Source organism: Sceloporus undulatus, chromosome 5 (assembly GCF_019175285.1).
Source record: "Sceloporus undulatus isolate JIND9_A2432 ecotype Alabama chromosome 5, SceUnd_v1.1, whole genome shotgun sequence".
NCBI lineage: Eukaryota > Metazoa > Chordata > Lepidosauria > Squamata > Phrynosomatidae > Sceloporus > Sceloporus undulatus.
Genome location: NC_056526.1, coordinates 169,049,650 through 169,071,022, shown reverse-complemented (window position 1 = coordinate 169,071,022; position 21,373 = coordinate 169,049,650). Strand labels below are relative to the sequence as shown.

General features: G+C 41.1%; 2 protein-coding genes across 2 annotated transcripts in view; both read right to left on the bottom strand.

Moving 5' to 3' along the window:
• SLC9B2 (solute carrier family 9 member B2) overlaps positions 1-1,215 on the bottom strand; it is a 28,257-nt gene extending 27,042 nt beyond the window's left edge. Inside the window, exon 1 of the mRNA XM_042467349.1 lies at positions 607-1,215. The gene's annotated coding sequence lies outside the window, so the exon portion shown is untranslated. The remainder of the gene's footprint in view (positions 1-606) is intronic.
• A 2,213-nt stretch (positions 1,216-3,428) lies between these two features.
• On the bottom strand, positions 3,429-20,626 carry BDH2 (3-hydroxybutyrate dehydrogenase 2). The gene is made up of 10 exons (XM_042468345.1): positions 20,550-20,626; positions 19,613-19,712; positions 18,302-18,380; positions 16,520-16,616; positions 15,212-15,320; positions 12,831-12,891; positions 11,696-11,809; positions 9,536-9,594; positions 7,666-7,758; positions 3,429-5,133 (listed from the first exon to the last, which is right to left on the bottom strand). Exons 2-10 carry the CDS (start codon positions 19,682-19,684, stop codon positions 5,080-5,082), a joined length of 738 nt encoding a protein of 245 aa, XP_042324279.1. The 5' UTR covers positions 19,685-19,712; positions 20,550-20,626; the 3' UTR covers positions 3,429-5,079.
• Between the last annotated feature and the right edge of the window lie 747 nt (positions 20,627-21,373).

Sequence of the window (21,373 nt, the reverse complement as noted above, 5' to 3'; positions counted from 1 at the left end):
GCACACACCTTTCCCCACTCACTGCATTCTTCTTCCAAAGGAGTGGAGGGAAAAATGGTTGTTACACACACACATCACGTTTTGATTTAAGGCTGCATGCATCCCCACTGCAGGAACAATCCGCTTTGACACCACCTTAAGTGCCAAGGCTATATGCTGTGGAATTCTGGGAACTGTAGTTTTGGGGAGCCATTTCACCTTGTTCTCCCCCTCAAGAGCTCTGGGGCCACTTGTTGTTGTTGTTGTGTGCCTCCAATCCGTTCCCCACCGATGGCGACCCTAAGGCTTCCTTGGCCAGCTCCTTCTGAGGGAGGGCTGGTTGAGTAAGTGGGGTGGGTTTGCCCTGGCCATCCTCTGAGGCTGAGAGAGTGTGACTCGCCTTACCCTCCCCCCCAGGGTCCCCCCTCCCAGTGGGTTTGCATGGCTGAGGCTGGTCTCCAAACCCTGCACTGGCTCTCAACCAGCTGCAAAGCCCCAGTGCAAGCGGTATCAAAGGTATCAAAGCGGGTTCTTTCTGCAGGGCGGACGCAGCCCTTCCAACCCAGCCCCCAAAGAAGGCAGAGACTAGAGAAGAGGAAGGAGGAGGAGGAGGAGGGAGAAACCTACCTCTGCAAAGGCAAGGCAAGCCTGGGCTTCCAAAGATGGGAAGGCGAGCAGGGAGCTCTCCAAGGCCAAGGCCTCCTCCTCCTCCTCTTCCTCCCATCCAAAGCGCTGAAGCCAAAGAGAGCCGGCTCCCTTCCAAATTCTCTCCCCCCTCCTGCAACAATCCGAAGTCAGACCGGTATAAATAACGGGGAGGGAGGGAAAACCATCCGGAGGGGGAAGGGATGAGCTGTCCTTCCGTTGTGCCCAGAAGCAGCAGCAGAGAGGCTGCAGGGAGTGTCCCTGGCCAGGGAAAGGCGGCATCACTCAGGCGGAGGGATTGCTCTTCCTCTCAGGTAGCCACAGCCAGGGCTAGCAAGGCCTCTTGGGCACTAAGCAGGCTCAGCCCTGGCTGGCCCTTGGAGGGGAGACCGGCCAAGGGACGCCAGGGGCTGCTGTAGGCTGTGTTTCAGAGGAAGCCCCCCTCTGGGAGTATCCCTGGCCTAAGGAAAAAACAACCACCATGAACAATTTATAATAATGATAATGATAATAATAATAATAATACATTTATTTATAGCCTGCCTCTCCCAGGGGGATTGAGGCGGCTTATAACCATAAAATACATCAATAACATACATAAATACAAATGACATGATCCCCTTCCCACCCCAGCCCCCCCATTATAAACTAAACAACAACATTATTATTAAATTAATAAAACAGACATGATTAACATAAAACGAGGACAGGGCAAACCACATCAATATCATGGGATGGCGTTGCCCTAAGTCAACACGAGAGGTGACTTAAAGCAGGGGGACCGGGCACCACAAAATGGAGGATATTCAAGAAAACAAACAACAACAGAGGGCATTGCACCATAAAAGCTAAAAAAAACCCACTTTGTTGTTGTTGGCATCATAGTGTCTTTGTTTCCGACTTATGGCAATCCTCGCCATCCTGTGAGGCTGAGAGTGCGTGACTTGCCCAAAGCCATCCAGTGGGTTTTGTACCCAAGCGGGGAATCACACCCGAGAGTTGAAGCCCAGGGCTCAAACCACTATGCCATACCTGGCTCCATTCTACAGTATACTCCATTATACTATGGTAACCCAAAAGCCTTGGGTGCTAAGTTCTAGGCAATCCACAGAAACTGAGAGTTTGCTTTCAAACAGTCCACTGAATTTGATGTTGAGCCTTTCACATGAGAAAACAAAGTGGAAATAGAGCTGGAGAGTAGCACTTCAGTTCTCTTCCTGCAGGAGACCGTTTTAAAAGCAACTCTTTTTTCCAGCTGGAAAAATCCCTTTGACAAAAGACATCATTTTACAACCATCTCCCGTGAGAAGAGAACTGAACCACTACAGCGTCGTGTGATAAGGCATGGAAAAAAACGCTACTCTCCAGCTCCATTTCCACTTTGCTTTGCTGTGCGATACGCTCTTTGTCCTCTTCTTGTAACCTGCCATGTTTTTCCACGACGTTCCCTATCTTTATTCTTTCACACAAAAATCTGTTAAGGCTGCATCCACAATGAAGAAATAACCTAGTTTGGCAATGCTTTAACCGCCCTGGCTCAAGGCTATGGAATTGTGGGAGTTGCAGTTTGTTGCGGGGCCCAGAGACCCAAAGACACTCCCGCAATTCCATAGCCTTGAGCCAGGGCAGTTAAAGCATTGCCAAACTGGGTTATTTTTTCAGTGTGGATGCAGCCTCAGACTGAAAAGATGGAAATGCCATTTTTGATTGGTGGTACTAGGAGCCATCTGGCTAGAAGCATCTATTATCATCCTACCTTTTCCTTTTCCTGCTTTCAGGGCCATTAGAATGCTAGGGCATTGGTATAGTATTCCATCACTCTTCGCTTCTTTGAATATGTGTGATAAAAATGTGTATCGTTTACTCAGAGGTTGCAATCCTCTTGGCAGGTGGGATTAGGCCAGTGTAGGTTATTGCAAAAATTCAGCAGCAGGGGTAAAATGGCCGCAGGCATCATGGTGATGTTGATAGAGAATAGGAAGTTATCTCTGTACAAGAGAGAAGTTGCCCCGCCTGATCCTGAGTTGTTTGGGAGCTGACAGTTCAGCTTTGTCTGGCAACAGAGATGACTTTTTTCTTAGTCTGGTCACCACTGCTGCACACTGCTCCAGAAAAGTGCATTTGAGGAAGCTGACTCAAGTCTGTGAAAGCTCATGCTACCAGCTTCTTTCTTTAAGTTAGTCTCAAAAGGTGCTACAAGATCCCTTTGCATACTGATTTTCAAGATTAACACAACTATGTGTTTGAATACAGCTCCAAAAAGTGCTTGATGTTGGCCTACAGTAGCTTTGTGTGTGTGTATTGGTATTCATTATTTAAGGTATTTATACCCCACCCTTCAGCCCTAAAGGCTCTCAGAGCAGCTTGCAATTATTATTTTAATTAGATGGTTTCCTGCCCTCAGGCTTACAATCTAAAAAGACACAACACAAAAGGAGAAGGGAATGGTGGTGGGGAAGGGGATCAGGTCCCGTGGTAATTCTCTCCCTCTGAGGCCTGGACCAAGGCAGATGGACTGGACAGTGGGTTTTATGGCTGAGCTGGGAATTGAACCCTGGTCTCCAGAGTCATAGTCCAACATTCAAATCACTATGCCATGCTGCATTGCACTGGCATAAATCACCAAAAGGATTCTGGATTTAATCTTTGTCAGTGAGTTCCATTTTTCCATTTTTGTCTAGCATGTGCTTCCCATGTGCATCACCCCAACATTTCTGGTTTCATCTGGTACATGAGAGAGTTTGAATAACCTGTGACTGAGAGCAATTTACAACAGTACTTTTATACTCACAAACATCCAAAGCTGAGCATGAATGAATGATATTTTATTGGTATCATCACGTACTCCTAAAGACTAAGTAGGTCTTTTGTCTGATATGGCCTTTGCCACAAGTACCTTTTCACTTAGATGTATCATAGCTTATGTTTATCCCCATCAGAAAAATTGTTCATTAAAAACAGGTACTGCTACTCTGGACAGAAAAGAGTAAACATATTTCTTTCAGTGAATAAAAAGGAAAAGAACCCTTGAGTGTGTTTCATGAAATGACAGGCCATCATCATGTATGTGCTTGTATGGAGCGTACTACTCTGCATTGCTTCTAAAAATTTCAACTCTAAATGTACTGTTACTGTAGTGGAATTTTACAGCAGAGGAGTATACTGCTTTGAAACAAAATTGTGAACTTAAAGCAGAGGTTGGGCAAACACCAATACCAGTAGGCAATATGTCGGCCAGAAGGCAAAATGTGGGTTGCATGCCTCCTTCATTTTTGCACTGGCCATACAACCCTGAACTGGCAAGGGGAGAAGTATTTCTACTACTGGGGGAAACGTTTTGGTTAAAAACAATGAGATGCAGACTGCTGGAAGTCTCAGAACCATCACTTTCTGGTAGAGGGTGGTGGATGGCAAGGAAAAATGTGTTTGCTTATTTGAAACAATGCACTTGCTGGTTTAAAAAAAAAATCAGGAAAAGGCACATTTTCAGCAGATGTTGATCCACTGCACATCAGAGAAAGTAACTGGCACCTGAAGCTGCGTTTCCTAGGCTTGATTTATATCAGAATGGGAAACTGGGCCCATGGTGCTGTTTCTAAGGGGCCCTGAGATAAAGAATGTGCCTCATGTGGGCTTGTTGACCACTTTTTGGGGACTCTTAGGCCATTGGAGGCCCAGGAGAAGCAATTTTTAAAACCAGAAAGTGACTTTTGTGTCAGCTTCTGTTACAAAAAATCCCTGGGCTTCAGATTTTCCATGGGGTGCAACAATTGGGGTTCCTGGGAGAATGGGGGGTGTTCAGAGGGGAAAAATGTATTTGGGGTTTTGGGGGGGCCTTCCAAGGTTGCAGGAGCAATGTGGCTTCCTACTCTCAACAGTTGCCTAGCCCTGATTGAAATGTTCTTAAATGAAATATAGTCAGAGATGATTTAGGTCACTTACCATTAAAGATACCATTTACAGTGATAAGAATGATATACAGCAAAATGACTAGACATGGAAAAGAGTTTTATTCCACCCTCACTTTTGATTTTATAAGAATAAGGCATTTTGATTTGAATGCTTAGAAAATATAGTGTTCCTAGTTGACAAAAACAGTAGAAATTGATATATTAATTGATTTGTTTAGACGAGTAAAGTTGTTGAGGATATTTTTCTTAAGTTTTTGGGGCTGGTAATTAATGAGAAAGAGAAAAATACAGCGTTCATGAAAACAGAATTAACAAGCTTGAATGAAAACATGGAGATTGGAAGCAGCAAATGTGCAGTAAATCTTCTAAGTCAGAAGGGCTTTCAGGAAAAGATGGATTAGTACTTATCAGATAGTTGATAAACTCCCTGGGATCTCTCATTTTAGTCATTAAGAGTGGCATGGCACTGATTATCCTCTTCCAAACAGCTTCTCCTTTCTGTCTTCTGGTATCCAGAGAATTTTTTTTCATTTGCAAATGGCAATTACATGCTCCAACCACCATCAATAATGCATTGGTTGCCCGTCATGTACACCGACTGAAAAAAAGGTATGAAGAAAATAAGGCCAAAATGAGAGAAAATTACATTCAAGCCATACGTGCAAAATTCATAGTAAAAAAAAAGTATGAATACCAAACAATATGACAATTATCTGAAGTTATTGAGATTCCATGTGATTAGAACGTCCATGATAAGCATTTAAAAAGGATTAGTTGCTGTAGTAAAAAGATCCGGGGACCCAAATACCTAAGACATCAACTTCTCCAATATGTGCAGGAACTCACAGAAACTAAGAGTTTAGAAAAGTTGCATTTTTGGATTACCGGTACACCTTTTTTGGACCACTGGCCATGCTGGCTGAGAAATTCTAGATGTTGTAATCCAAGAAACTTACTTTTCAAAGCTTCAACAGGGATCTAGGAAGCTGCCTTAAACCAAGTCACACCACTTCGAGTAGCAGACTAAAAGCTAGCTATTTCATAAAATCTTGGAGAGTAAACTGAAAAGTTTTTTTAAAAAAATATATATTGCTGAACAGGCCAATGTTTCTGCCTTGGCTGTCTTCTATCGGATTTTTATTGTTTGCATTTTATTCCTGCAGGATTTTGGTTTCGGTGCTTAGATATACTGGATTTCCTCTCAGCTTCTCTTATAATTTTGCTGAATTGTGTTTTATTTTAATGAAATGTTGCTAGCTACCTTGAATTTGTTCATAAGATAAGACAGAACACAACTTTCCAAAATAAAGATGCAAGGAAACAAGTGAAGGCTATGATGCAGGAACTACATACATGTATGGTTTTTTTCCCCATGCATGAAAAGCCCACATCAGTTTTAGTTTAGAAAATTACAGTGTGAGAATATGTAAACTTCTGAATTACACAGGGCTTTTCATCAAGTTGCATAGATAGAACATTTAAATAAAGTGTAGTCTATAACAGAGAGCAAATTTGATTATGTATATAAGCACTCTTGCTCTTCAGATTGACAGTGGCCTGTGAGCAAAAGCTTCCTCTTTATTTTAAACACATATTAAATTATTTTCCATTGTATTAATTTATGCATGCTCTATGATATTATGTTTCCCATGAGCTACAATGACACATTTACCACATGCTGCTTAATTTATGATGAAGGTTTGCAAGGGGAAGTAGAGGTTGAATGATGTACACAACTTCCCCATTGGCTCACTTGATTTTCCTATTAATCTGAAGCCAGGAGTCACCCTTATGCCTATTGTATACTCTTCAGCTTTTGAAAGGAGAACAATTTTGCAGTCATTTTCAAGTTTTACAGATTGCTTTTCCCATATGGCCATGCCCACTTCTTACAAAACAGGCATAAGAACCTTTGGCCCTCCAAATGCTTTGGACTTCAAATCCCAGAAGTCTTAACCGACATGACCAATGGTAAGGGATGATGGGAACTGTGTTCCAAAATATCTGGACTGTCAAAGGTTCCTCATTCCTGCTATAAAGGTTTTCCTTCCCAGTAGAAATACCATATGTGAAGCCACTGTTCTGTGCCTACTATGTAGTGCTTAATAAATCTTCCACACAATTTCTAATCATAGAAGGAAAAGGAGCAGGGAGCAGAGTTTGAGAAAGTTATGCAACAGGCACTGAAATAGTTATGCTACTCTAGTTTGTGATGAAAGACCCCACTCTACACACAATGCCTGCTTCAAATTCACCACATTACCACACTATACTCTTATAGTGCTGCTATTCCACTTTAACTGCTCTGGCTGCCTCCTGTTGCATTCTGAGGCTTGTAGTTCAATGAGGCCTAAGAGCTCTCTGGCTGAGAATTCTAAATGCCCCTCCTAAAACTGCAAATCACGGGATGCAACAGGAGGCAGCCAGAGCAGTTAAAGTGGAATAGTATAGTGCGGTAATCTCAGTAGAATGTTCTGTCATCTAAATCCAACCACTGATCCCAACTACAGTAACAAACCTTTGAGTAAGTGAAACTTACATAAGTCTTAACTTACTAAAAGCCTTATCACATGGGGAAAGAAAGCTGAAACAGAATGGGAGAGTAGCCGCTTTCTCCATGCCTCTGTGCATGACATCATAGCACTTCTGTCCTCTTCCTGAGGGAGAGGGTCATAAAAGCATATCTTTTCTTGTGTTGGAAAAACCACTTCAACAAAAAGCACGCTTTTATGACTGTCTCCCATGGGAAGAGAATGGAAGTGCTATGATGGCATGTGGAGAGGCGCAGAGAAAGCCACTACTTCAATTTCAGATTTTTTTTCTCATGCAATAAGGCCCTCAGTTTCCACTGATTCAATAGGTCTCCTTAAGAGCTAGCAATTGGGTTCAGACCTCTATAAAGCTGCAGCAAATGATTGGGATTAGTTGTTACAGTGCAGAGCCTGAGAAAAGTTAATTTTCAGGATGACAACTGCCAGAATTCCCAAGTCAGCATGGCAACTGTTCATGCTGGCTGAGGGATTCTTGCAGGTATTGTCCAGAAAAGTTACTTAGCCCAGCTCTGTTAAAACAGTATAGTTTTAAACAACATGGAACCAACTATGGTGTGGATGGCCCAAGGACTACTTACCTCATCAGATGCTAGATATACAAAAAGGTGGGCTATTTCTTCAGCTGTAGCCATTCTACCTGTCTTTTGCCTGGCCAGAAAGTCTTTCAGTGCCTGGAAAAGAAAAAATATTCTCTGTTACTCTGTAACAGTACACCTAAATGAAATGCTGCTCTTTTCCCCCCACCATCACTGTAGACCTCCCACAACCCATTTAAATACCCTAAAGGCACCAGATCCCATCTAATCTTGGAACCTAAGTGGGGCCAGTCCTGCTTAGTACTTGGATGGGAAGCAACTAATGAATACCAGGTGCTGTAGGCTATATTTCAGAGAAAGGTAATGCAAAACCACAGCTGAGTATTATTTGCCTGAGAAAACCCTATAAAATTCATGGAGTTGCCATAAGTCATCAAGTGACTTGAAGGTGTGTGCACACGCACACACACATCTTCCACAAAATGAAGCCACACTAATCACACCACTAAGGGCACTTTCACGCTATTCAGTTGTAGCGCTGTGATTCCACTTGCACTGCCATGGTAACATCTATGGAATCCTGGGATTTGCAGTTTGTTGTTGTCATGTGTCTTCAATTCATTTGTGACTTATGGCAAATCTAAGGTGAAGCTATCAAGGGGTTTTCTTGGCAAGACTTGTTTGGAAAAGGGTTGCCCTTGCTCCCTTCTGGGGGTGAACAAGTGTGACCCACCCAGTGGGTTTCGAACCTTAGTTCCCAGTGTCCAGTACTCAAAGCATTACACCATGCTGGCTCCTACTTGCAGTTTAATGGAAATTATTTAAAATTCTTAGCCAGAGAGTTCTAGTGCCTCATCAAACTGCAAAACCTAAGGATTCCATGGAATGTGGCTATAGCAATTAAAGTGGAATGGCATTGCTATAATTTCATAATGTGAAAGGGTCCTTAGAACGGGCTGAACAGTATGAAGATTTTATATCAGTGTCACCCCCAAGATACCATTCAGACAAAAGTAGGACAGGAGAGCCCATTGGAAGGAAAAGTGAAAGATTTAAAATTAAATTTACACGCGTGGGAAGATAATTATTTTGAAGAACCATTTTAAAAATACCAATCATGGCCAGAGTCAGTCCAAACTAATTTGCTGTCTGAGGAGAAATAGGAAATGATGCCCCTCTCTCCAGCAAAGTTTCTCTGTATTTATTTTCAGCTCTTTCTCCCCTGTCTTTTTGGGAAAAGATCTCTCACGGTGTACAACAATATAAACTATAATATTAAAATATAACTTGCATTAAAACGCTGATATTTAGGTGGGATCCAAAAGTGAGCAACATACTAAGATATAAAGGATCTAGCATAAAAATAAAGATCAGTAAAATAAGCAGCACATCAAATAACATTCTTTCGATTGTCCTTTTTACTCAGGGAGAGGCACATTTGTGGGACAATTTGTCTCAAGTTCTCATATAACTTGGCTAACCTGTGTTTTAAACAGGGATCAGGAACAGAGATTTCTCAGGAGTAGCCAATCAGCTTTTATGAAGCAGGATGGAGTAAAAATCAAATTTAAAAAGCATAAATTTATCTCTATATTATGTATACAGTATACAGTATTTATGCATACATAGTATAGAAAGGTGAGGCTGGATTACATTTAAAAAGCAGCAAGCAGCAAGCAGAAAAACTGCCTTGACAACTTGTGAGAGAGGTGTGAGTGTTAAGGGGAAGGGATTTCTACAGTGGAGTAGATTCAGCAAAAGAAATGATGTTGTGCATCATACCATTATTTCCCCTCATTCCATTTGTATTTTTTTAATGTAGAAAAAAAGCAATATTGCCAAGCAGCTCTTAAGATGCTATTGGTGTTCCTTCAATATGTGCTTATGTGTAATAATTAAATAGTTTGACCACCTGTTCTGGATCAGGGCTGGCCTGGATTCTCTCCCGTAGTGAAGGAGTGTCAACGGTGCCTGAGAAAATAAGACAAACGTGAGTATATAAAATTCTTCTTTGTTCCCGACAAATGCAAATCTACCCTCTCATGGAAGCCTGCTCTGAAAAATAAATACATCTGTTATTTCAGTATCGTGCACTAGCAGTAAGGTCATCAAGCAGCATCACCACAAGCAGGGATTAGAATGTGTTGTAAGTAACATTTTGGCCTATGTTCTTATACATTGGTATTGTGGTACTGAATGGTTAAGTAGGGTTAAGAGAATATATGATGGTTGCAGGCTCCTCCAGTAGTTCCAGAAAATATCAGGCTACTCTGTTTCTGGATTTCATGTCTTTCCTGGCTCAGCCATATAAACTGGGTGAGCTTGAGCAAGTCACACTCTCTCAGCCTCAGAGGATAGAAAGGGCAAATCCCCTCTGGAGAAACTTGCCCTCTGAAGAAACTGGCAAGCTTTGGTGCCACAACAAACTACAATGCCCAGAATTCCATAGCACTGAGCCTCGGCAGTTAAAGTGGTGTCAAACCAGATTATGGTGCGCCCGCTTCATACGTGGTTTCCACTTTATGTGGAAGCTGCACCCCGTGAGCACAAGCCCCATTCTATTGAATAGGGTTTGTGCTTATGCGGAATTTGCCTTACGCGGGGTGGGGGTGGATCTGGAACGGATCCTCTGTGTAAGGAGAGGCTCTACTGTACTTCTGCAATGTGGAGGTATCCTAAGAAAGCTCTCTTTTGTGACTTCACCAAGTGAGCCTGTGATGGAGGTGGGACTGAGAGAAAGCCTTCTCCTGATGATCTTAGAATTCTTCCAGGTTTGTATAGGGAGATATGGTCTTTCAGATAAGATTGGACTTTAGCCATGTAAGGCTTTATCGGTAATGAGCAATAATTTGAATTGTGCCTGGAAACAAACTGGCAGCCAGTGAAGCCATTTCAACAAGGGAGTTATATGCTTTCACATGGACAATAAATAACTCTTGAAGAAGAATGAAGATGGGTTTCAGCAATGGAAGATTTCACTTCCATGGACTGAATGGAAATGTCTCACCTCCTTTTGCAGTCTAGGGGGTTATTCAGACTTTTTTTTAACACTACTATCCAAATAATCTCACACATTCCGGTTTTGTTGTTCACACTATTATTTTTTATCACAATTGCTTGTACAAATTCTTTTGTTCATGTATGTCAACACTCGAATTAAGATGGAGTGTATTTGAAAGCATGCAGAGTTTTATCTCCAGGTCTATTCACATCAGTTATTCACACAGCTGACAATGCAAATATTTTAGGAAAACTCAGAAAAAAACCCTGAGATCAATTATTCTGGTTTAAGTGGGATTTTGGCAGCCTCCCCCCAACCCCCCCCTTTATTTGAGTGCATTTGAAATGCATGTGAACAACAAAGATTCAACCCACATTCCACTGGGATTATTTTTCACCGTCTGAATAACCTCCTCTAGGTTGTATTTTATAACAGTGCTTCTTAAACTATCTGATGTGCAGACTAGCAAGTGTTTTAGCACAATCTGTGAGGGGCTGGAAACATATTTGTGCCTATTGACTACACCTATCTTTCTTTCCTGAAAATTTACCCTGAACTAGCAGCCAGAGGTTTGCAGACTGGCAGTGCTTCATGGACTACCACTTTGGTTTGCAATGTTGTGTTTGGTCTTAGCTTTCTAGAAAATTGTGCCTGTGACTATGCAGAGGCCACAAAAACAGTATTCATGGGGGAAGAGATAGACTTAACGCACGATTGTCCAGGCTTTTTTAAAGTGTGGTTTCTGTACATGAGGAAATTTTACTTGCATGGCTCATCTTTATGATTCACTGCCACATTATAATCCACAGTAGATATGCAAAAATTCCCCTTTCCACAGAGGTATTAAACATAAAGTAGAATTTATCATGCATAATCCCTGCTTCAAGTGCTGTGTCTCCCTTGATTTGCTTCTAGGATAATAATTAAGCTTTTTATTGAATTAATTACTCAAATCTTTATTTAAGGCACTGACATGAAAGACGTTGAGTAGGAAGATGTTCATCTTTGAGCTTCAAAGTTTACCTCCTCTCTGAAAGACAGACAAAACAAAGACTGTAGAATGTTATTTACCAGGACAAACACAGTTGCATCGGATTCCTTTTCCAATGAAGTCAGCGGCTACAGATTTGGTGAGACCAATAACTGCTGCCTTAGAGGTACTGTAGACACACCTGTTAGGAACCCCTGAAAAAGAGATGGAAAATTAATGAGGAAACTGAATTGTGCTAAATGTAAGAAACAAATTGAGATGCATCTGGATATAGGTGCAGCCTTGTCTAAATGGCATTGAGATACTCTAAACATCTATTCAGTTATCTCTTATAAAGAATGTATTTCATACATATCAGCACTCCCATTTTGTAATTAATTCTGAATTTTGATAATAAAAAAAACTGATGAAGGAAAGACATTCTGTGCAGATGAGAAAACTAACTCTACCTTAGTTTCTGTTTCTTACAAATGTTGGAAGGTCATCTCTTTTTGCCTTTCCTTAGTCTCTCTTGTAAAGCTTCATTCTGTTGTAAACCTGGGTGTGGTGTGTGTGCCATGGAAATTAGTACTTAAAACAAGTGATAAAAACTTTAAGTTGGTCCCCCCCCCCCCCAGTATGACTTCCAGAATCCAGAATTTTCTGTCTGAGGGATTCTAGATGTAGTCCAAAAAAGAAATAACTAGAAAGTCATAAACACAGTTATAGCAGCAGACTTGGGCATTATATATGGCACACACCATGACTGCCATAATACAAATGTAGATCTTTATTACAACTGATTGTAGAGGACAGCTTTTGTTCCAAGAAGTTATTCTATCTACCAACATTTAATTGAACTAAAATGCCATATTCTTACAGAAGAATCCTAAAATTCATAACAGCTTTTCTCCTCATGTTAGTAACAGCAGACATTGACAATGTCTGTGCATTTCTTTGCTCTAGTTACACCAGCCAAGAAAATGATGCAAACTATAGATGCATTCAGCATAAATTTCACTTCATTGTTCACACAGAGCAGGAAAACACACCTTTCAGTCAGATGAATATTGGTATTCACTATATAATAACATATGAAATGGCCCTTAAAACTGGTACATGACTATAGATCCCCAGAATCATCCGAGGAAATGGGTCCATCTGAAGATGAGCACATTGTATTGCACAAGGTAAAAAACAACAACACATGAACGAAGTCAGGTTGGAGTGACTGACCTTTAATGCTGGATGCCACTGAAGACATGTTGATAATGTTGCCAGATTTTTGCTCAAGCATCTTTTAAAAAATCCAAACATAATCTGTTGTGATGCCACGAGACTCAATTTTGTCTTATTTTAAAGAGAAATGGAACATTTGCTTCACAATAGAAGATTAAATGGTATTGAATATAGAGAATATTATTTTCAGACACTTTTAACTCTTCACACACATATGGATCATAGGAGGATTAACACATATTTGATATCAAAACAAGACCAGTCATAAATGTAATGGCTTTCTTGGTCTTATCCCATAAGCCTCTATGCCAACCATCAAGGGCTTAGTTTGCCTGTCTACTATGCAATATCTGTAGTATTATACTAACAATGATGACATGATAACTTCTAGGTCTAGGACAAACCAGCTCTCTAAAATACCTGCTTCAGAAAATATGCTGCTAGACCTAATAAAGTAAAGAACTGGAAGAATTTAAATCACTTTTAATCAGACTAAACACCAGCAGCAGCATCAGACATTTACTTTAATATGAAGATGAAAACAGTTGAAAACAACAGAGAAATTGACTAATACCTTGCAATAATATGTGTGCAACCCCAGTTATTATCCAAAAGATGGAGAAAAGGATATTATTTAATCTTGATGATGTAGGGATGAATAAAGTAATTCCCCTTTCCTTCATGAGCTGTTTTTTTCTTGCACAAGATAGGAGTAGCTTTGTGGCTGATGGATGGAACTGCAAATTCAGAAACCCTTGGTTTAAATTTTGTCTCTACTGTGACTAGGATCACTCCAGGCCCTGGGGTTTCTTGGCCAAAACTTGAGACTGCCCTGCTGTTGTCACTGAGTGTTAAATGCATCAAGAACAAATCACAGTTGTTCTCTAGCTGTCATTCAAACACACACATATTTTCTTGTTTAGTAATTAGAAATTAAGACAGAAATCTTAACAAAAAGTACTGTTCTCGGATCAAAGTAAAGTGAGGGGGTTATAACTTCTCACACTTAAGGACCATCTTTTTTAGCTTCTTGCTTTTAGCCAGAAGATGGATGCAGCTCAGAGCAAAGGGTGAGCCTGGCATTACAAGGGCTGAGAAGGAAGGTGGAAGTCAGCTAAGTAAATAAATAGATTTTTCTGGAAAGTCTTTGTAGGTTGCAGGAACCAATCAATTAATCCTCGTAAAATTGTAGCAAGCTGCTGCTCTCCTAGCTGATCTGGAGATTTGTACAGAGTTCTTTCCCCCTTGCCTGGAGCTGAGCCCCCCAAAACTGGTGCACTTGCACCATCATCTCCTGCCCGAAGATGACCCTCAAAAACTGGATGCTCAGAGCCAAGTCCTGAGACCTTGCAATCCCAAACTCAAGAAGCCACTCTCCCTCAGCCTCCACACTCTCCATCTGTATTATGGGGATGATAGTACCTTATAAAAGGGGTGCATTGGGCCTCCAAGGCAATTTTTGCACCCTCTGCTACACCTGTTTGCAAGAGCTGTTGATGCAACTGCACTGTCAAAAATCTGCAGTGTCGCCAAAACAACACATCCACACATCCTGGCCTTTTTGACTAATCTTTCCTGAAGTTAAGAACATGCTGTTTTCCAAAGACCAACAGGACTCTGTGGGTTTTGAAAAGATTATAATGCATACTTATAAATTGGGGTGGACAATTGCAATGGGTCGAGGGGGGCACACATTCCCCTTGGTACTTTGGAACTTTGCACCAACATTTTCCTGTCACTTCTGGTTTGATGTTAGTGGATTTTGGTTAGTGGCCAGATTATTTATTTGTTTAATGTACATCCTGCCTTTCTCCCAGGGTTGGGATGCAAGGCAGTTTCTAATACAATTTAAAAGGTTCTAATAAAAATGTAATAAACAATTCACATTAACATTTGTATTAAATTAATTATGCTATTAAGATGATTCTAAAACACTACACTGATAATAAAGAAGCAGTAAAAGACCGAAAAATCCAAGACACATTCATTTTAAAATCTCTGACAGTAGCAGTGAATCAGTAACTGAAGGCCTGGTTGAAAAGAAAAGATATTTGCCAAAAGAAAGACACACAGACAGAAAGGCCTCCTGGTCAGCAGTTAGACCTGGAAGTCATCCAGAATGGCTTGAAATGGCTGGTTCCACCACCTGGAGGCATCTGAAGTTGTGGTTGGCAGTTTTAGGTGAAACAAATGATTTGTGTGCTGCCCATATTGACTATACCTCATTTTGTCCATCCCTGTCTTAAATCATGTGTGAAAAGTGCTTTAAACACTTGAAAGGGCATATAAATATTAAGTGCAGTTTCTGTCTGAATCTCCTTAAACAAGGCCTCTGAGATACGCCTCTAGCTGCTGGAAAGAAAGAAAGATTGGCTTACCTTAGGCAGGAATGCTGTGATCATCAGGTACATGCTGCGCACATTGATATTCATTGTGAAATCCCAGTCCTTTTCGTCACAATCCAAAATGGTCCCATGATGGACAAATCTGGCACAGAAGAAGGTAAAAGGGAGGGGGGAATCAAATTATTTAGGGATGACAGCTACTAAAGCCATGGTCTCACCTTGAAAGCATTACTAACCCAGTTCCTTTCATATATAAATCCACACAGGTTTCATATCTCAAACAGGATAACAGTATAACCAAACAGTAAAATCAGTATGCAAAGAGAAGATTTACTTTAACCCCTTTCCTCTGGCATGGTGTCCCCAAAAAACTATCTCCCTCCAGCTGCTACTAAGCCCAAGATGGAAGTTTTTTCTCTCATTGTAAAGACAAACTTGGCAGAAGTAGGGCAAAGTGGATGACAATTTTGACAGAGTGGGGAACTTGCAGTCTCCAGGTTGTGTGCATCTTATTAAGGCTGATTTTGAGCCCCAGGGTCTCACTGCAGTCCCCCCAAAATTGGTGCAATTTTTTAGAATTACGTTTGCTTCCAAATGTCCTATAGTGCTCCCACAGAGAAAAACCATGTGCAGTCCACCTGGGGAGCCAATACAACCAATTTCTGATAAAAAATAAGGGTGGGAAGCCTATGACCCTACAGGTATTGTGGGAACCACAATGAGGAATTGCAGTTCAAGAGTATCTTTAGGGCTACAATTTCCCATCTCTGCTTTAGAAAGAGAGGAACTCCTAGTCATGTTAAATATGACCATATATTAAATATCAAATTGACGTCTGGTTCTCAGACAGGACTAGCTGAAGACATTTTTTCTGCCCCCAATAATAGTGAAATGGTCACCTTTTCCACTACAATTCACAATAATTCCCAGGCTCCCAGATTCTAGGAGCTGGAGTCCAAAAAGGTAACTTTTCCAAGCTCAACTCCTAACTCATCCAAGTGAAGGCATATAATATTCAAAGCCAATCATGTTATTTGGGAGCATGAAGCAGAATCGCACAAACAAAAATTCAACAGTAACATGTGAATTAACCTTCTTTTGCAATATGTATGATAACATTTAAAATCTACTACCTGATACAATTGCTTCATTCTGCTTAATGGTAGGACCAGATTTGGAAAAAGAGCCATAGCAGAATTTAGATGGCTCTGGAAATAGCTGTAGCTGCATCTAACTGCTGAAGCTACACATAAGTTTTTTGTAGACATAAAAACAAATCCAGACTAATTTGAAAAAGCACATTAAGAGCAGACTATAATTTGAACTATAGCAATATTTTACCCTGCAATATTACACAGAACATCTATTCTCTTCACTTCCTTGGCCAGATTTTCAATTTGTCCTTTGTTGGTGACATCCAGCATTCGAACCTGAATGCCTGTTAAGGAAATTGTTACAATATTCATCATTATGTTCTCAAAACAATAAAGGACATCAGTTTGTGAAGTCACGAGTGAAAAATGTGTATAGATGGAACATAGTTTATATCATTTTTATAGCCATTTTAACAAGTTTCCTCTCTGTGTAGGACTACATATGTGTGTATGTGCCAGGCACAATCAAACCACTGCACACAACTTGGAATAGTTACTTTTTGGATTATAACTCCCCAAATCCTATGCTGTCTGGGGATTTTCATATTTGTTGGTTCAAATATGTAACTTTCCAAGCTCTGAAGCAATATTAAAGATGAATTTTAAAAGACAATTGGTCTAATGAAAGCAAATGTAACTGAGTTCAAGGATGCTTACTCTCAAGAGAACAAGTGTAGGAATATAAACTTAAATTGAAGTTTAACCTTAAAATGGGGGCAGGGGGATTGTGAATAAATTGTGATGCTCCCAAAAAAGATTATAGCAGTAACATCCAGGATCCACAAAATACCAGTACCTTTACTGGTCAAACCAAAATGTACAAAATACATGATGCAGGCTTTCAAAGTTTCAGTGGCTTCTTAGTCAGGCAAAGATGTTAAAAATAATACAGGAACAAGTAAAAAAAAAAAAGACAGTGTTAGAGTCACAAGTCTACATTTTGTCAAGATGTTGTTGTTGTTCTCAGTTAAAATCATATGGAGGGATATCCTTGCAGGCAGAAGCTATTGCTTCTGGCAATCTGGGCTCTGGAGACAAAGAATCTTGAAGTCCAGAAAGTAAAATCAGTAATACAAAAAGATGCTTCCCTTTGAGTTCCAGGTCAATAAAGGTACAGTGAGGCCTTGGGTGTCCACTAGGGTTTGGTTCCAGGACCTGCCCACGCCCATGGATACCAAAATCTGTGGATGCTCAAGTCCCATAAAATACAATAGCATAGTAAAATGGTGTCTCTTATATAAAATCAAGGCTTGCTTTTTGGAATATATATTATTTTTGAATAATTTCAAGCCGTGGATGCTTGAATCTGTGGATATGAAGGGCTGACTGGATTGATGTTTTGTGGATTTTGTATGCTATTATACTTTGCTGTATGGCCAACACGGCTATCCCTAGATATGTTTTCCAGATTCCAAAAAAAGGTTGGTGTTTTTGGGCAGCCATTAATCCCAGACTCACTGCTACTGCTTTAGCCTTTTTATGTTTGCTTGCCTTCTCAGAAACACAAACAAGGACAATGACAAAAGCAGCATGGACAGCAGCCTCTGCTACCTGTTCCTTAGTCCTCTTGAACCCAGTCTCTGCTGCCTACCAGAGTGAATGAGCAGGGGATGGCAGTCCTTCCCTTGGCTTGTCCATTGGCTCACTACCTTACCCTGATACTGCCAACTTCTTTTAACACCTTTGAAACTAACTGAAAGAAAGATCTCTCTACGTACCAATTCTACATACTAATATGGCTATATCTTTGAATTCTAACATCCAGAGGGAAAAGGAAGGTGAGGAAGAAATGGCTGATTTCCTGACTGCTACACCATCATCCACATATTCAGGGTAGTGAGCAGTAGCAGCTACCTTCCCTCCCAGTTAGGGGTGGACTTGGTAAACAAGTGGAAATGTGGGGAAGAGGCCCACAGGCAGAGAATCCCCCTTACCATAAAGCTCCAGTTCTAAATAATTCAAGGAATACCTGGATGGCCTTCTAGTTCATGAAGTTTGGATTCATTAATGTCTGTAGCAATGACCTCAGCACCTTCCTTTGCAAAAGCCTTTGAAATCAAAACAATCAGTGGTTAATAGTTAGATGTATTAACCCATGGGTGGGCAATGATTTGTTACTGCAGGTAACATTTTTTGGTGTTGCTAAATGGAGTTCCTGTGCAAAAAACATGCATACAAAACTGATAGGGACTTAATTCTTAAAATACACTCCTCAAATGAAACAAAACCTGGGTGATTTTGGGAAATCACACTTTTTAAGGCTCAGAGGAAGGCAATGACAACATCAATTTGAACAAACTTTGCCAAGAAATCTCTGTGCCAGGTTTGCCTTAGGGTTGCCTTAAGTCAGAAACTACTTGAAGGCACACAACAACAACAAGTGGGCCAAAACAAGTTTGCACCAATGCATTTGTTATGAACAGGGAATGCATAACAAGTATGGTTCTTTACATCTTATTGGGGTCATGCTTATGTGTATGTTGTGTGCCTCCAAGTCATTTCCAAATCATGGTGATCCAAATGTGAACCTATCATGGGGTTTTCTTGGCAAGATTTGTTCAGAGGAGATTTGCCATTACCTTCCCCTCAGGCTGAGAGAGTGTCACTTGCCCAAGGTCACTCAATGGGTTTCATGGCTGAGAGGAGATTTGAATCCTGGTCTCCAGAATTGAGTCCAATGCTCAAACCACTACATGACTTGTGTCATACTTTGCATTGGTTTAAAATCTGTAACTGCTATTGTTCTGATATTTTAGGTCTTTCCTATTGGGATTTCTTTCCCTCCCACACTCCACAAAGTATGTAGTCTTTATTATCCAACACATTCAGAGCAGAAATATGTTTATAACTGTTACTTATGGAAGCATAACCCAGTGGTGTCATTCCCAATAATTAACAACCAGCTCTGTATATGGTGCAAGCCCTCACTTCAAGGCTTGGGGGCCCCACCATTGCCATGGGGTGTTGCTGCCTTGCTCCCTTAAGCTATTGTTTCTCAAGTTCTCCTGCACTTGGGTCTTCAGGACCTTGCTCCTCTTCTACTCTGGAAAGTAGTCAGTCTCCCACCCCACCTGATATTTTCCCTCCACTTCTCCATTTCCTCACTTGTGCCATGGGGCAACAATATGCTCACATCAACACACCTGCCCAGGGCCCAGGTGTTGGAGAGGCAGCCATTTAATAACTGATTTGGGTGAATTATTGTGAACTGGCTGAATAACACCACTAAACTATCTAAGATCCAGCAAAGAGACAACCCAGTGAAGATTTCCAGACTTACAAGGGCCACAGCTTGTCCAATCCCTTGTGCAGCAGCAGACACCAGGATTATTTTTCCATCAAGCCGTCCCATTGTGCACCTGGTGAGTGGCTTGTATTATCTAAAAAAAATATTTATGATTACTACAGTTAAGAGGAGAGACTGTCAAACATTTTCTTAACTTTGACAAAGATCCTGTGCACATAGCCAGTTTGGAGGCTGCAGGGGCATGTGAGATGGCACCATTAATCCACACACTTTGTGACAGCAGCTGAAAACATGGTTCATGTCTGATAACAAAGTATAATAAGAGGCTGTGCAGACTGCTCCTAAGGGGTGGTCTGCAGCCGCCTCCAGCTGCATCGGATCAGGACCATGGCAACAGCACACTGTGGCCCCGATCTGGCCTTTCCAGGGCACAATAGCCGTGACACTGCAGCTTTAAGGTGCTCCTTTGGTGCTGCATCCACATGACTCGGTGCCAGAGGAGCACTGCAACGCTGTGCACTGTGTGGGGGTGGAGTCGGGTCTTATGCTTCATGTAGATGCCATGCCCCAGCTCTGCCTCCATTTATGGCCAGTATATGCAGCCTCTGAATCTACGGAAGTGTCTCTCAGCCTCTAAGATGCTACAAGAACACAGATTTCCTTTCAAACACACCTACTGAGCCAAGACGTAAGAACGTACCAGCAGTCTAAAGGTTACTTTTTGGAATATAACTAATGACAAACAGTGGGTACAGAAGCTAGTCCTGAGAAATGTGCCTGGATTACTTGTCTCTCTCTCTTCCACAACAAAATCTTAAAAGATATGACAAAAATTTAAAAGAGAGAGCACCACATGCTCAAGACACAAAAACCTGCAAGTGAATTCTCATATCCCAGTTTTAACCTGAGACAGAGTATTATTACTTAAAAACAAGACAAAGCAAAACAACAGTCACCAAGATAAACTCACCAGCAGAATTCAGCACCCAGTGGTTTTGAAGACCTTTGGCCTGGAGGCGGTTTCTCATTTTCTCTGACAGCATGCTGGGATTCGTAGTTGAGTGAGCTGGCAAATTTACTTTTTAATTTACACACACCTGACAGCTGTGTCAGATTAAATTCTGCCATCTAGTGGGCATCTAGATTAGAATTTTGCAATAAAGACAAATGCTGCATCAGAGTGCTTCCCTTAGGAAGCAAATGAGAGGAAGCTGTTTTCATTTGTTCTATCTAGTCCCATAACTGAATCTATGAACCAGTATAGGATTCCAGTCCTCCTTCAACATGCAGTCCTCCATTCCTGTTTTTCCAGTGCAAAATCCCTTCCAATGTCCTAGGCTACTTTTTTCCTGTCTTGAACCCTGAAGTTATGTTTAGCTGGTGTAGTGATCTTAGTGTTGGCTGGGATTCAGGGAGACCAGGATTCAGATCCCAGCTCAGCCATGGAAAACCAATGGATGCTCTTGGGGCAAGTCACATTCTCTCAGTCTTAGAGGAAGGCAATGGCAAACCTTGTCTGAAGAAATTTTGCCAAAAGAATCCTGCAGTAGTGTTGCCCTAAACCAGAGTCAATTTGAAGATATGTGAGTTGCCTCTCCTGGAAACTTTCACTTCAGTTATAGCACTTTGAAACCAATGTTTAACTGCCAGGGTTCTATCTTATGCAATCCTGGGATTGGTAGTTTGATGAAGTACTTTGAAATTTCTGCTTGAACTATACCCTGGGGCCCTTTTGCGCTACACAAGCAATATGATTCCATTTTAACTTTGGCTGAATTCTATGAAATCCTGGGG

Coding starts and splice junctions, on each gene's coding strand:
- BDH2 (XM_042468345.1), bottom strand. CDS start 19,684: ATGGGACGGCTTGATGGAAAAATAATCCTGGTGTCTGCTGCTGCACAA. Junction 12,892..15,211: donor TCACAGCATTCCTGCCTAAG/GTAAGCCAATCT, acceptor ATTTTTTAAAAG/ATGCTTGAGCAAAAATCTGG. Junction 11,810..12,830: donor AGTGGCATCCAGCATTAAAG/GTCAGTCACTCC, acceptor TCTCTTTTTCAG/GGGTTCCTAACAGGTGTGTC.